The sequence below is a fragment of the Ascidiella aspersa genome, chromosome 1 (genome assembly GCF_963924565.1).
Source record: "Ascidiella aspersa chromosome 1, kaAscAspe10.2, whole genome shotgun sequence".
In the NCBI taxonomy this organism is placed as follows: domain Eukaryota; kingdom Metazoa; phylum Chordata; class Ascidiacea; order Phlebobranchia; family Ascidiidae; genus Ascidiella; species Ascidiella aspersa.
Window position 1 is genome coordinate 7,083,691 of NC_139447.1, and position 15,324 is coordinate 7,099,014.

The window sequence follows — 15,324 nt, forward strand, 5'->3', positions numbered from 1 at the left end:
TCTGCAATTAGTCGAAGTTATATTAAAACCTAGAAGATCGGGCAGTCTTTGAAAGAAAATGCCTTGATTAATTCCTCGACTGATATTGACGCGACATTTACTTCAAACAGTGGGACAACTATGACCAGTGTCGGGCGATAGGGGTGGAGCGTCGTTTTATTCACCGTTTCAGCTGCATTAATCACGATCGAAACAACAACAGTGCAAAAAAGGTCCGCTATACACAATACAAAAGTGAACAAAAACGCGAGCGCTGAAACAGCAAGGGGTGCCTATACGCATGATTGTGGATTGGGGTTACTGTCTGCCAACACTGCGTCAAACCTGATGACATCACAATTGTGTTGATGACGTCACAACTGTCGTACCGGGAAATACTTTTGATCACTGCGTGACAATACTTTATTGGTTTAGAAATACAAAAGCGCTAAATACACCGTTCTATGCCGATGTAGACGTTCACTGTGTCGTTTGTTCTAGCTGGTGTGCCACATTCAACATACAACATTTGCGCTTTAACCTTAAGCGGTAAGTTGAGTCGGATGTTCAATACTTAGGATGCAAAATCGAGCAAATAGCAAGCACGTTTTGTATATACTGGCAATGAATGGTGGATGTGATTATTATTCGATGTCGGTCGCACCAGATGTAAGATAAACAGAGAAAAAATGACGACGAAGCTAAACGACGTCGCATTCTTAATATGTATAAATCTTTGAATTCGATAGAGAAATACAATGATGTGATGCTTTTGCATAAGACAGTTCGCTTACTTTGACAAGCGATTGAAAAGCGCAGCACGATAAAAACAAAAATAAATCCGAACGAAGTAGACTCTTGAATTCCATTAAGTGTCAGTTAACAAGTATATGAAATAAAATCTAATAAAACGTTGTCGATCTCGACTTAAAAATCCTATGGTACGAAATAAAATTATTAAAAAGAAAATATTTTAGCCCGGAATGATCAAAACGGTAAAAATGCGTAAATATTAAAAATTTCAAGGTCAAGCAGAACTATACGGAATGCAGCACGATTTGGAGCAAAACACCAACACATTCGGAAATTTTAAGAAACCCAGATAACTTTCAACGGGTTAAAAATGCTATGAAACAACACGGAAAAAAACAACTTTAAAACGATTATCTATGTACAAAAAATGCAGCGGAGAAATAAGCCATCTATACGAATGCGGACGTTTACCGATACGATAAACAGTAAACCGTCGCGATCCTAAAATCTACAAGACAATAAAAAAACAAAAATAAACACAAGACATCATTTGTCAATTTCATTACCACACATCAGGGTGGGCAAAAAGTAGGTTTACAGTTATTCCACAGCGTTGGCTAGGAAGAAAAGGTAGCATTGAATGGCCACCACGCTCATCTGGCCTGACACCAATGGATTTCTTTTATGGGGGGTGTTACAAGGAATAGGCTCCATGAGAAGAACCCCAAAACAATAAATTTACTTTAAGACCCAAACCCTACTTTTTATAACTCTAAGTCTACTTTTGGCCCACTCTGTATACTCGCAAAGCGTTTAAAATTTAAAGTTTTACACGTTATTCAGAAAGTAAAAAAAAGCAGACCAAAAAAAACAACGAGCTTCTCCCGGCACGGCGCCGGCTCCTCTCAGCCGTGACGTCACTCTTTCCCGTCCTGATGACGTCATCCTCAGCGTGCAGACAACGGAGGCCTGATCAGATCAGACTAACGACGGTTCGATGGCCTTGTTTTGCGCCTGGAACGCCACCGCTCTTGCTGCTGACCCCGCTTCGGCAGCTAATGCAGCCGCTAAGTGGACACTCGGTCGTGACGCTTGTTGCCTGCGTGTGTTAAGCATGTTCAGTATATATTGAACCTTCTGAGGGATGAAAAGTAGAAAGAACTGTGGCTAAGCTATCAAGGCCGGAAGTCTGTTTAAGAGAAAGTTTAATTCATGATTCGGTACAATAGCGATTTTTCTAGGCTGTGACGCTAGTTGCCTGCGTGTGTTAAGTGTGCCTTGATACAACTTTGAAACTGTAGAATAATCACATTGACTTTACATGTGACATGAAAATGCACTTAAGGTTTATACAGAAGTAGGCATCATTTTGAACTTTTCGAATAAGTCTTTATTCAGTTTCAACATCAATTCGAAACGTTTCAATAATACCTATACTTTGTATGGTCTTAGATATTCTTATCACGTATTACTCCAACCTCCAAACATTATGCTCCACATTTAAGGTTTGTTTTTGTGAAAAAAATAAAAAGCAAAGATGTGAAAAACGAATGGTTACGTCGTGAAGCGTCCGGATTGAATATAGTCAAGTTTAGCCCCGTTTGAATGTATGCGACAAAAATGTAGGTACATATTTTAAACCGTGTGAGAGGGGACTAGAAAGAAAGTAAAATTCACCGTAGCTAAGCTATCAATGTCTGAAGTCTTGCTCTTCACTTTGAGAGCAACTTTATTTAATGATTCGTTACAATACCTATATTGCTTTCAAGATCCTCTATGTAATTAAACAAAAACGTGTTGGAAGTAACTAATAATAGATTTGGAACCGTGATTGAGTCCATGGTAACTTATTTATGCTCATTTGTTTAACAGCTGGAATCATAACGTTATTATACATTGTTTAGGATTTTGTTGCTTGCCAAGGCCCGTTGTAAATAAAACATTCTGTGAAACGTGCAAAATGACCAGGCAGATTGAAATACGATTAGCACCACAAATGATTGGCGACAGAGCAACATACCAAACCAGGCCCGGCTATTGAATAACAGATATCAAGTGAAATCACAATTCGATTGAAACGCGTCATAGCACAACTATATTACCATGAATCAGTAAAAGCTGATTGAAATCCAATCCGCGAACCAACCAAACTCCACACCCAGTAACCAAGTGTCCCTATAACTTCTATAACCCATTATGACTCATTTTTTACATTTCTTAGATAGTCAATTCGCTTTGATGCGCGGTCGTAATACTTCTTCGTCATTACAGGATTGCTACGATCAGCTGCTCAAGATTCGAAAAAGGTTTTTCTGTCTCTTAGTAAATTTGTAATTTTTGCTATTTTTTTTTACAAAAGAGCAAAAGTTTACCGAAATTAAAAAAATGAACTATTTTAACCAATTTTATTATTATGTAATATAAAAATGCGAGACCCCGTACCCTATGGTTGCAGTTTCGAAAGGTGATAAAACATGTATTTTGCTGGTATTTTTTTTTTCAACTGAAAACAAAAAAAAAAAACAGAAAAAGGATTCGATCAAAAAAGCGACACGCGTTTTGACAGCCAGATTCACATCTGTGCTAAAAAAAATACGGCGGGGAATATCTAACGCCCAAATTACAACGTTAGCCATGCACCAAAAAAGCAAAACAAACAACAAGAAGAAGAAAAATAAGCGCAAGACAAAAGCGACGTTCCACATTCGCATGCCAAGAGTCGTTGTTCTTACCCGGATCGCGCCAGCATCTCCTCAATGGCTCTGATCTTCCTCCTCTTGACGCGCTCCTGACGCGGATCGAGCACAACATCCTCGTACTCCACGTACCGGTCCGGGATCGCCACCTTGTCGGGGGTTATTAGCTGCGCATGCGCAACAACGCGAAAACCGACGGTTAGAACGGGGGCTGTTTTGGTTTGTGGGGTGTTTTTTTGTTTAAGCGAGGGGAACTGTTTACAAATTTTGCTTGGGTTAGGGTTGGTTTGAACAAGAGATGCCTAAACTTGGGTCCATGAATCCCTTAGGGGTCCGTAAACTAGTTTTGGGGGTTCTTGAAGGCCTAATTGAAATATGAGTTTATATTTAAGAAGTAATCAATTTATCCAAGAAAACAGTTTAATTAAAAATAAAACGGTTTTGCACTGAATGCATTAAGACTCCATTCGCGTTAAAAAAAAAGTTTAAGAACCCCTGGTTTAAACGGAATTGGTGACTTTTTTATTTTAACAACTAAGAAGATATTACTTGAACTTCTACAAAGACATTCGCTAGGAATTGTTGTCGCCAGTTTTCGGGGCTCCCCTTTTTTTTCCCAAAGATGTTAATGGAGATGAGGAAAAAGTTCACTAGCAAATTTAAGTCAACTAAAATCAATCTTATAAAAGGTGAGTTTTCTCGTAATTGAGGACTGTTAAATTTTTAAAATTAAAAAGATATTACTTGAACTTCTACCAAGACATTCGCCAGGAAATGTGATGTTATTTTTAATGGCTCGAAGCAAACTTATTTCATTTAATTGAGAAATATCATTATTAAAAAAAAGTGCAAATTGTTTTTTATTGTTCTTGAATTATTTGATCATCATATGATTCCGTATCATAAGTTGTTGGTAAATCTACAAAACCGTTAAACGCTGATTTAAAAATCAGGATAAACAAGATAAGCCACCCAAAATCAGGATAAACAAGATAAGCCACCCAAATGTTTTTAAACAAAAGTGTTATTTTATTGTCTGGATAGTTGTCAAATACGCGCAATAGTTCGCCCACCTTTGAGTTTGTTCAATATATTAGTAAGAATATGTTTGTTTACTTGTTTAGTCAAATGCCAATTGCACCATCCACAGAGTTTTTTATTGTTATTTTGACAAACGTATGGCAGCTATTTGTTATTTACCGAAACACCAAGACACGTCATAAACCCAACTATGACGTTATCACCAACGAGCGGTTGACAAACAAAGTTAAGTTATAGTTAACGTTAGACAGGCAACAAAGGCAACGATAGTCGTAGCCTTTCATCGTTATACGGACCGATCCATTGTTACGTCACCAACGCGGTTAATTGTTACGACACACATGCATTGACGGACTCGCGCGCCCCACCTGGTGGGTGACGTTGAGGTCGACTTCGAGTTCGACGGGTTCCAGGTCCTCTTCTCGATGCGGGGAAAATCCCCCGTCTTCCATTTCCTCGCCACCGTCGACGAAATCGTAGTGGCTGGGAGGGGAATCCCCGTCGTAGCCGAGCGGCGAAATGTCGAGGCCGTCGCGCTTGGGTGGTTTCTCCGTCTCGCTCCGGTGCATTTCGCGCTTGGCTCGCTGCAGAACCTGAAGGAGGCGTTTCGGCGGTGTTAATGTTTTGGTAATGCTGAGACAAAAGAAGGAAGTTTGCCAAATCTTTTATTAATGAGGACCGTGGCATTTTTGTGACCAACCAAGTAATTACAAGCTAAATGTGAAAAAAAATGTATTTTCCTGCAAAAACCTTGCCAAGAAAGCTTCAAAATGATTGACAAAACCGAATGATTTAAATCGTTTTATGAAAAGAACATTAGAAAACTTTTTTTTAGCACAGCACGTTATTCTTATCGAAGCGATTGTTATGATAATTAAAATGTTATGGAAAAGGGTGATAACATTTTGTAACTTAGTGTTGCTTATAACAAAAAAAATATAGGGTCTCATTTTAAACAATATTTAGGAAATGGGCATACCTAGAGAGAAGACTAGTGGACATTTAAAATATTTCATTATGTATTTCTATGAAGTCTGTAACTTGAATTAATCGATTGAAAAGAGAAGTTCTTAGTTTAAATCACCTTTGGCATTCGATGGTGCTTGATCGCCTGATGGTAGCAGAGAGCATGCGGAAAAACACAGGATTAAAATTTTAGTTTATTAGGAAATCACATACCCAATGTCACACGTGTAATTCATACATTAATGCTATTGCTACACTGATAGTATTAAAAATTTAAAATGACAGTTATTCTACGTTAGATCGGTTAAAAGAAGTTTGATGATTTAAATCGTAAGAAAATACGAGGGCATCATTTCAAGGTAGTGATCCCAGAATTCTAGTAGAAATGCCGATTTACATTAACTCAAATAAAAAGGGCATATAAAAAATAGCAAACTTGTTGGCGAGTGATTGTTTTTCGCTTCAAAGTTGTTAATTTTAAGTAAGTCAAACGATATTAAAAAAAAACAAGTTTTAAGACTTGCTTTAACAAGATACAGTGGCGCATTGTCCCTCAGAACCAGCTTATTCCAAATGCGTCCATAGCGTTACTCCGTGGTTCACCATTTTCTTTGGATTGCCAATACAAGCCCTTAGCTAACACTACTTCATGTAAAAAGTTTTTTTGTGGTTGATTTCGCTAAGAGATTAGCTTGCACTCCATGCAACGCTAAAGTAAACTATATCCACACACAACGATTGGCTCACCATTTGCACGTCGGTGCCAATCTGCTGGTCGGTGTGAAAATAACGGGGGCTCTGACGTCGGTTCATGTCGCTGGCGGTCAAAGTTCGGCGTCGGTTTCTGTTGAAATTAACGTATTTAAAAGGTTTTTAAACTGGGGTAGTTTCTAAAATTTATGGAAACCTATTTGAAATCATATAAAGTATAATTAAAAAATGGAATAACTGTTTCAAAATTGCTCCTAAATGTATATAGACTTGATTTTAGTTTTAGTTTAGGCATTAGTTCGACAAAAAACAGCATGTTAGTCTATTTGTTTCATGACGTCATCCCTAAAATATGTCAAGCCGACCCTATGGTCCACGCTAATAAAATTGTTTGTTAGAAAAAACAAAGAACCCCTGGTTGAGGGACACAAGGAGCGGTAGGCTGCGACCGGGAGGAATTACGAGATGTTAAAAGCCTTACACATTGTTGACACAAAAAAACGAATAACAAGGTTTACTTGGTTGGGTTGTATTTGTAAACTTTTATCTTGCCCTATAATTAATACATACCAAAACGTTTCTGTTGGTCTTTGATATACAGGATAGGAGTTTTTTTAATGAGGGAAAAATAAACATTATCACTTCAATCTAAAAATTGAAATAATCAACACGAAGCTGCAATTCTAACCAAGGGTAGTTTGACGAATTGACAATTAAACGTCCTACAAAAAGCAATACAAAACAATATCTTCAAGTGAAAATAGGAGCTATAATAATCCTGAAATTGTAAATTTGCAACTCACTGGTTAATCTCCCGTTGAATTCTCTTGATCTGGTCCGGACCCTGACTGGACAGGTTACCATGGGAACCGGACAGTAGCCTCTCAGCAGCCGACTTGGTCCGGTGTAAGTTCGCGGAACGGGCGCTGCTCGGCCGACTGGTGCGCATCAGGGTGGCTGCTGTGAGACTATCAACGCTGCTCGCGTGCGACACTGTGCGGAAACAAAATTATGACCTTGAAGTAAATCAAGAAGCACAGGAAAAATGGTCTTTTTTATTATCAGCTTTTTTCGACCGTGGCAGCTATTAGCAAAAAAAGACATATCGCCTGGGTGTGAGTGAAGATTAGGTAATATTTACTACGATCACAAATAACGAACACTTTTTTTACGACGATGAGGCATATGGTCTGTTAATTTTGGTATGGAAGTAGAATTAAAATACTGCGTGTAGTGACCCCTACTGTACAGAGTTAATCACGTATTGTTTGTCATTCAGTTTACTTTAGACCAGTGGTTCTCAACCTGTGGTACGCGAAGTCATTTTGGGTGGTACGCAGTATGTTTTTAAATAAAATTTACAGTTTTACGAAAAAGTTTAGCTTTTTTTTTCTATTGTAATAAACTATACATTCATCGTTATGATTGTATAGTTAAATATTTTATGCTTCATCAATGATAGGAATTATTATCTTTCCGGGACATCTATGCAAATTTATTTTATGGCATCATAGAAACACAACAAAGAATCACAAAACTTGACTACCGGTATCTTGCAAAGTTAAAAAAGGGAAACTTTTTCAAGATTAGTGGGCCGAATTTGTTTCGAAATTTCCGGGCTAACTAATTAGCTAATCCACCCCTGTTAATAATCCTACATTTTGTTGGTACGCAACAAGATCATAGAAGCTCGAGGTGGTACGCGGTGAAAAAAAAGTTGAGAACCACTGCTTTAGACAATACGGGTAGTTAATCTTTCTGTCATGAGTCGTTGAGACGTTACTCATCAACAGAAAAATGTACGTGCAACAAAATGGTAACCAGTCATGAAAAAAAAGGTTCTTAAGTGTAAGCCGATCGGACGCCGTCAGGTATATAACATTGCTAAAGCAAACCATCTCAATTTATTTAGAAGAGCTAGAATCATCCCCAACATTTTGGACATATTGGTTTGAAGTTTAGGTTACAGTAAAACGTCTTTGAAAGTAAACATAGCGCTATTCGAAACGTAGAAAAATGTCATCTTTGATAATCCTACTAAAAGGCTTGATATTCCTATCTTTGTAATTAGTACTAAATATCTTAAGTTTTTAATTTAGCACTGAGTATGTGATAATAGAAATCACTTTGACCCTTGCAAGACAAATGTCGACCTTAAATGCTCAACAGTAACAACAGAATAATCTAGCAAAGCTAGTAATTCAGGTCAGACATTAAGATCTTAAAAGATATATATTTATTTCGCCAACAAAGACATCGTCAGTATATCTTAATTCGAATCCATGTAAACACCACATGTTATTCCACAATATCTTTCACCCACCTCCGTGTCCTGGAAGGGTGAAGTACTTTCCTCCGCCAAAACCTCCACCGCCTCCATCGTGCGAGATGCTCGAGGAGGAGGAGGCGCTCCTTAGGTGTCCCACTCCTGCTCCCACTCCTCCCGTGGAGCGGCGCTCCGTCGAAAGTCGCTTCACGTTACGAGGTGATCTTTAAAAGCGTTGTTTAACGTTTTTATGTTTGCAGAAAAAAAGTTGGGGATCTAGAATAAACGTTTGTTTATCCGATAAACCAGCAAAGCATTCATGTAAAAAACTGTTAATTAACAAAATTGCATTGTCAACTGCTCTACAAGTTGCTGTGATTGACTCATTAACATTCCTATAACATTAGCGAGTTGGTGTTAAATTCAGTTCTCGCGACTGTATAATTGGGTTTTATGCTTGAAAGCGACAAATAATAAAAAATATTTTTAAGTAGGAAAAGACCGACGATATAACAAACGGTGGCCAAAAAAAGCAAGAGTCGAAATTAAACCCAAGCGCGACCATAGTCCGATAGAGTTGTGGCTGGGTGAATAGACGCCGACTTCTGTTTTTCACCGAAGTGCCTAAAAATTTTCCGGCAAATATGACGTCACCAAATTCTCGCTGAGAAAAGATGATTTTATACGGGGAGTAAGATATAAACTTGGGGTAGTTAACACGTTAATTTACTAATAAATGCAAAAAACAATTGCATCTCGAGTTCCATTATTAGTCTCGGTTTTGTTTTAAAGAACAACGGTCCTTATTATGTATTTTACAGGAAGATTTATATTTATTTAGGAAAGCTGAGCACCCCAAGTTTTAGCTAGGGGTGATCAGAACCCCCTAAGCACCCCAAACTTGGCGTCTATGGCTGGGTGTTTTGTATTTTAGTGTTTTAGTGACCAAATAGTCAGGTATGCTAGCATATGTTAAGTAGCCTAAACGTGCTCTGACCTTAGTTCGCTGCTTTTGTTTGATCCGCTTCGTCCCACGGTCGAGGTTGGCGATGCCAGGCTTTCATCGTCGTCTGCAAATAAATGCAGAATATCACTTAAAAAATTGGATCTCGGTTTAACGAGGTAATAAACCTACGCATTGCGCTTTACTGAGTATACATTTCTTCTTGTAATAAGATAGCATTTACTCGACTTTACAGCGAAAAAAACGTAAGGATAATTATTAGATACTTGTCGAGTAATAACATATTAGGCAAAGACACGATATTTATAATAGGCAAGTATAAGAACTGTTATTCATATAAATATATATATAATATAAAACTTTGTATCAAACAATGAATATTTCTTTAAACTGTAGAACCTTGCCTTTTAACAAATCATATAACCACGGTGGAAAAGCACTTTTAAACCAGCTGTATTACACAAATATTTTTTACAAATACCTGTGGCAATCAAAGTCAGTCATATGTAAGTTCTTAAAAGAAATGTATTTCACCACAAAATAAGGCATCTTCAGTCTCTTTTTTGGAATGAATGTCAATTATAAATGACTGACTTTGATAAAGAGAGGAAAGCCTAGAGAATAGTCGCTTCCATTTAAAGTTCAGCTTGCCAACTGTATTACAATTGCTATTTTGCTATCATAGAGTTATAAAACCTCAAGGTGTATATCTAGACAAAAAAAAAAACGCGACGGCCAGAATTTCCACCTTTAAAGTTTTCCAGCTTGTTGACGAGCCCGATCTTGTTCCTGTTAAGATTCTCCATCATGAGTTGCACTTTGCCGAGTTCCCACTCGAGCTGACGCTGCGACTCTTTCGACGAGTTCGGACTCACGCTGCAACAGAGTAACCGAAAAATAACATTTTTAATTGGAGGCCGACTTCAATATTTGATTCGGTGCCAAGTTCGAAGTAGAAAAAGAGAGTTAAAAATATTAATCAGTGCACTGGACACTGCCTGTGTAAACATCCAAGTAATTTACAGTCATGTTTAGTCTACAGAGCAACAAACAAATTCATATAATTAGTTTTACAATTCGGGTATTTAAAATGTTTTTTTTTATCCAATTAGCACATCCAGGTGGGGAAAGAGGGATACATTGACCACTAAAAAAAAAAAAAAATTCCTAGTGGGTTCACCTTTTCGGTTGGCCTTGGTGAAGTTGCTCGAGCAGCTTGATCTTCATTTTGCGGATTTCTTTCTCAAAAGCTTCGTTTTCTTTGGTCATGTCTTTCAGTTTCTGCGGTCGAATTGCGAGGTTGTCAAAAAGAGTGAGAAAAAATGGCGGATAAGAATAAAAGCTAACTTTCGTGGTTGGTGAAATCGAAAATATACGTTGGAAAAGTACGGTTGCGCGTTTGATATTGCGGCACGCGACAAACTGCTATACTATTTATATAAAGCCAAATCTCCAATTGTACTTTTTACGAAAATGTTTATTTTTTTTCAGTAAAATTTAACTTTTTTCAGCAAATACTCGTGGTGCAACAGAATTTATATAGTGATGCATTTTTGTAATACGTACCGATGCCGATTCGTGCAGCTGAGCCTTGACAGCTGATAGTTTTCCTTCCAGCTCTATAGCACTCCCTTCGCCTGAGAAATTAGAAGTATTGTTATAAATAATAAAATTTTAAGAGTTTAAACTTAACACTGCTAACAGCGCCTGTCTTCCTGTTTTTAACCAGTGCATTTTGGCGTTTTTTTGTTTTAATTTTTGGGTGCTTGACGTTTCGACTTTTAAACCTTTTTAAAAAGTATAAAGGTTGCCTATTTTCGGTGGTGCTTTGACGTGCGTTATGAGGTTGAAGATTGGTGTTCAGTTAAGTCACTAACTATCCCTGACCTAAGGCTGAGGTCGCGCGTTCGAACCTCATCACATGATAGTTCTTTCTAGCCAGTCGCCTCATTGTTTTCGTACAATGTTTTTAGCAACTCAAATTAAAAAAGTTTATGCTACTCATAAGTTAATTGGAAAAGGAGTAAAACAAAAGTATAGCTGACAATAGGATCCTGGTGGTTTATGAAGCGTTCAAATAAACCGGCTAAGGTTGTGTATCACTTCCAAACCTTAAATGAAACACGAGCGTTTTATCTGCTTGCGCTCCGAGGGGAAAATATATTACTAAGGCGTTACTGAATAAATATAAGACCCCACATGAACCGGCTGAGCTGTACAGCTATAGCACTCACCCGACAGACTCGTCTTGGTCCTGAGCAGTGATCGCTCGAGTCGCATCTTCTTGGTCTGTAAGCTGCTAATGTCGACCGTCAGGCTCTGTAGCATGTTGTCCAGCTCGTTCAGTCGACGCAGCTTCGCCTTTTGAGGTAGAAAAAAAAGAGTCTGGTACAATGATTCTTTACTTTAAGACGGTGGTTACTTTTTCCCTGTTCATGTTTCAGAAGAATACGCAACGAAACGTCATAAGAAAGGCGTCTAAATTACTAATAAATGCAACAAATTTATTTTAACTGGCTAATAATTAACATATTATATGCGCGTTTCCCCAAGAGCCTGTCCCAGGGGCCAAGGAAACCCCAATCAAGAAACCCTGGTCTAGTACAATTCTTGATGATGGGAGTATTGCTTTACTCGAGTAACGCGCAACTCCCAGTAGAGTATTTCGATGCTGATAGTAACGTGGTTTCTCGAAGATTTCTCAACAGAAAGTATTGCTCCATCCGGTAATTTAAAAAAACTAGTCGATATCGCCTGAAAAAATAGATTTTATTTAACGAAAGTTTCCAACGCACCTCGATGTCTGATTCGTTGTTGTTGAGTGCGTCGTCGTCCATTATCACGTCCTGGGGCGGTTTAGACGGAATCTAAACGAAATCGAATATGGACTGAGATGAAATACAATACTTTAAAATGTCTCAACAACTTTGTTTTGTAACAGAACATTGCAGTCACGTCACAGGTGAAATCGTCAAAATTAAAATTTTAAGATCTTATGAAGCAATCCTGAAAAAAGGCTTCTAACTGTATATATAGCAAAAGTAAATCAACAACATCTAGTGCTAAACAGACATAAATCTTCATACAAACCAAAACGGTAACATTTACCAAATGAAAACAAAAATGTACAATGCAGAACTTTCAAAAAAAGCAACTTTGTTACGACCAACGTGCAAATGCACTTGTGATTCCAAGTGCGCCTGTCTATAGGCTTTAATGTTAAAAGCAAGTGTTTTCCGTGATATTAATCTACTCACCACATCAGGCTGCTTCATGGAGACAGCGAAAGCGCGAAGCTGGCCCTGTAAAGCAATAAGGGTAAAATAAGCAGCGGTTGAACGCATCTGCTAGCTTTGATTAACACTCATCCGATTCATTAGATGCTAGGATATAAAATGCAAAGAATCGGACATCCTTGCACGTGAGAGACAAGTCATTTTCGTTAACAATGGCACAATGACATTTAAGGTTATACTTCAGGATTAGAATTTCGGAGACACCAGTGACAACTTTTGGAAACAGCAATTTTGCCGCGGTTTTACTTCAAGTGTTAAACGATGTCGCCACCTTATCGGCGTAAACAAAATCTAAAAGACGTCTTCTCAGCGCTGCACACAATTTCATGGTAATAAGAGGTGTTGAAGAAATCGAGCTTATAAGAGAACTCGAGCAAAAACGCTGCAACGATGTAAAAAAATAAGTAAACATTCTTGTTGCCTTAAAAGCTCAGCCGGTCACCGTTTAGTGCCACCACAAGCAAAACGTATTTTATTTACCTGTTTCCCTTGCACGTCCATCTGTTTGATCTCGTATCCCGAGGAGCGCTTGGAACCTGTATAAAGATAGTGTAGTGGTAAGAAATCGTACCGCTATTCGACACACATCGATTTTTTTTTATAAAATACGTTAAATTCGGCAAAAGCGTCCCAATTTACACGAACTCTGTTGAAACACTATTGACTCTCGTGTAGTAACAAACGATTTTTATCAAGGAAGTTAGTTTCCTTTTTAATTAAACAAGGGACCCTGTTATCGACTGAATCATCAACCATTAATAGGCACGTTACAAACTATTAAATCTAAACAGGCAAAATCCCCGCAAAAGAAACTGTTTTTAAAAAAAGTCCGGGCATTTTTTTTTATTTGCAAAAGCATCAGAACGGATTTAGACAAGTTGCCCTATTGCTCATGTTTTTCAAAGATTTCGGCATAGTTTAGATTTAGACCAAATTGCCTTATAATAACGCCACATAACAAGCGTAATAGAGTCGAAGCGACGGGGTTAACATTTTCAGTCAGTGTTTTACTAAGTTGTCGCATTGACAGTGGGCACCATTCGGGATGCAAGTGAGCTTTTTATGGCGTAATAAATCCCCCCACTTAAGAAGCCAGTTAATTGACAGGTGCTCGTATAGTGATAGATTGATTTGTTCTTTGTTAATGTTAGCTTGGAGCAACGGACTTAACTGACCTTGGTGGTTGTGCGGCTCGTCACGGGCCGGTGGAGACGCGTCGAAGCGGAACCGATCGTCGTAGGGTGAAACGGGTGAGAATACGTCATCGGTTGGTCTGCAACAAAAACATGCGAGTGATTTATTTTGTTCGTAATATCGGATCGGAGCCGATACCCGGTGCCAATGGTAGTATCGGTACTCGTTCGATACCAGGTTGGTATACCAGGTTGGTATCGATAATTTAGTATGGGAATTTTAGGCTTGATATTGAAAGGTAAATTAAAATATTTTGAAATTTATATTTTTAAAATAAATTTATATTTTGAAAGGTAAATTAAAAAAAAAAGTTAACAACTAATGGTAATCAAACTTCCTAACAGTAAAAGCAATTTTTTGCGTTAATAACCAGGGAAAATTTATCTTTTGGACGTTTTATCGATTTTGTTTGTATAAGAATACTAATGACGTGATTGGTATCAGAACTAACATATTTGCTAGTAAAGATTTTCTGGAGAACCTGGCCTGGTACATGTCAGAGAAGGCAGGAAACTATAGTGAGAACTTACAGATACGTCGAAGTGCTGGGAAAAGCATCGTTAACGAAGGACTCGTACACACGAATGGAACAAAACCTTAACTTTCACTTCACCAGTCTTAGTCTTTTCAAAAGTCTTTATTCTTATTTGTTGTAGGCGAATTATGTTACGAAAAATAATCCGTTTGTCGCAAATATAACAAGGAATGTTTAGATTAAACTGAAACTTAAGAGAATAACCAGGTCCAGTCAATGCCCTTACCTTCGTGGCGTGTTAATGGAACTTGGAGTCTTCTGTGACGAGGGTCGGTAGTCGCGCTGCACCGGCACTCCAGCGCCGTTAAGTGATAGGTGGGCGTCGGATTTTGTGCGCGCGCCGCCTGGTGGTTGCCTGGCAACGGGCGACTGCGGCTCCAGGTAGCTGGTGCTCTTCGAGTTCTGGATGCGGCGACGTCGGGAGCTCGATCTCTCGTCAAGATCCTGGAGGAAGAAGAGAAAGATTTAAAGAGAAAGATTTAAAGAGAAAGGAGATTTGTTTTTAATTTTATACCTTTTAATAGTCTTCGGTGTTAAAAATTGCGAAATGAGGTGAACCTTTAAAGACTGCAGAATTTTCACAAAATCACTTGTATCATCATCAGTTAATGCAGTGCCTCCCAACCAGTGGGTCACGACCCATTGGTGGGTCGCAAAGCTTTATTAGGTGGGTCGCGAAGCATTTCAAACTGTTACAGTTTCTTATTAGATCGGAAATTTTTTGCATTATCATTACGTAACATTTATGCAACAATATCACAAATACTTAACAATTGGATGTGTTGTGTCGCATTAACTATAACGTACGCCCGTAGTAAAGATGCAGGTTTTATCTAACTTTATTCGTTTGGTCATATCTCATTTGGTTCACACAATAAAACTTGAATTGAAAGTGGGTGAAAAAAAGGTTGGGAAGCACTGAG

The 15,324-nt window shown here is 38.2% G+C and overlaps 2 protein-coding genes across 3 annotated transcripts in view; both read right to left on the reverse strand.

Moving 5' to 3' along the window:
• Positions 1–138: 138 nt before the first annotated feature.
• Positions 139–12,239, reverse strand: LOC146166838 (uncharacterized). 2 transcript variants are annotated; one of them, XM_083383870.1, is made up of 13 exons: positions 12,172–12,239; positions 11,611–11,737; positions 10,943–11,013; positions 10,557–10,657; positions 10,125–10,252; positions 9,410–9,482; positions 8,470–8,636; positions 6,950–7,139; positions 6,183–6,279; positions 5,554–5,580; positions 4,838–5,062; positions 3,465–3,595; positions 139–1,831 (listed from the first exon to the last, which is right to left on the reverse strand). In XM_083383870.1, the coding sequence occupies exons 1-13, from the start codon at positions 12,211–12,213 to the stop codon at positions 1,711–1,713; spliced, it is 1,500 nt and encodes a 499-aa protein (XP_083239996.1). In that variant the 5' UTR covers positions 12,214–12,239; the 3' UTR covers positions 139–1,710. The 2 variants fall into 2 exon arrangements, with proteins under 2 accessions (XP_083239996.1, XP_083240070.1); XM_083383944.1 differs by lacking the exon at positions 3,465–3,595.
• A 193-nt stretch (positions 12,240–12,432) lies between these two features.
• Positions 12,433–15,324, reverse strand: part of LOC146166839 (uncharacterized) — a 29,061-nt gene continuing 26,169 nt past the window's right edge. The window contains exons 6-10 of the mRNA XM_083385137.1: positions 14,628–14,845; positions 13,848–13,945; positions 13,153–13,208; positions 12,634–12,678; positions 12,433–12,438 (exon numbers count right to left, since the gene is read on the reverse strand). Coding sequence (XP_083241263.1) covers positions 12,433–12,438; positions 12,634–12,678; positions 13,153–13,208; positions 13,848–13,945; positions 14,628–14,845 — 423 coding nt within the window. The remainder of the gene's footprint in view (positions 12,439–12,633; positions 12,679–13,152; positions 13,209–13,847; positions 13,946–14,627; positions 14,846–15,324) is intronic.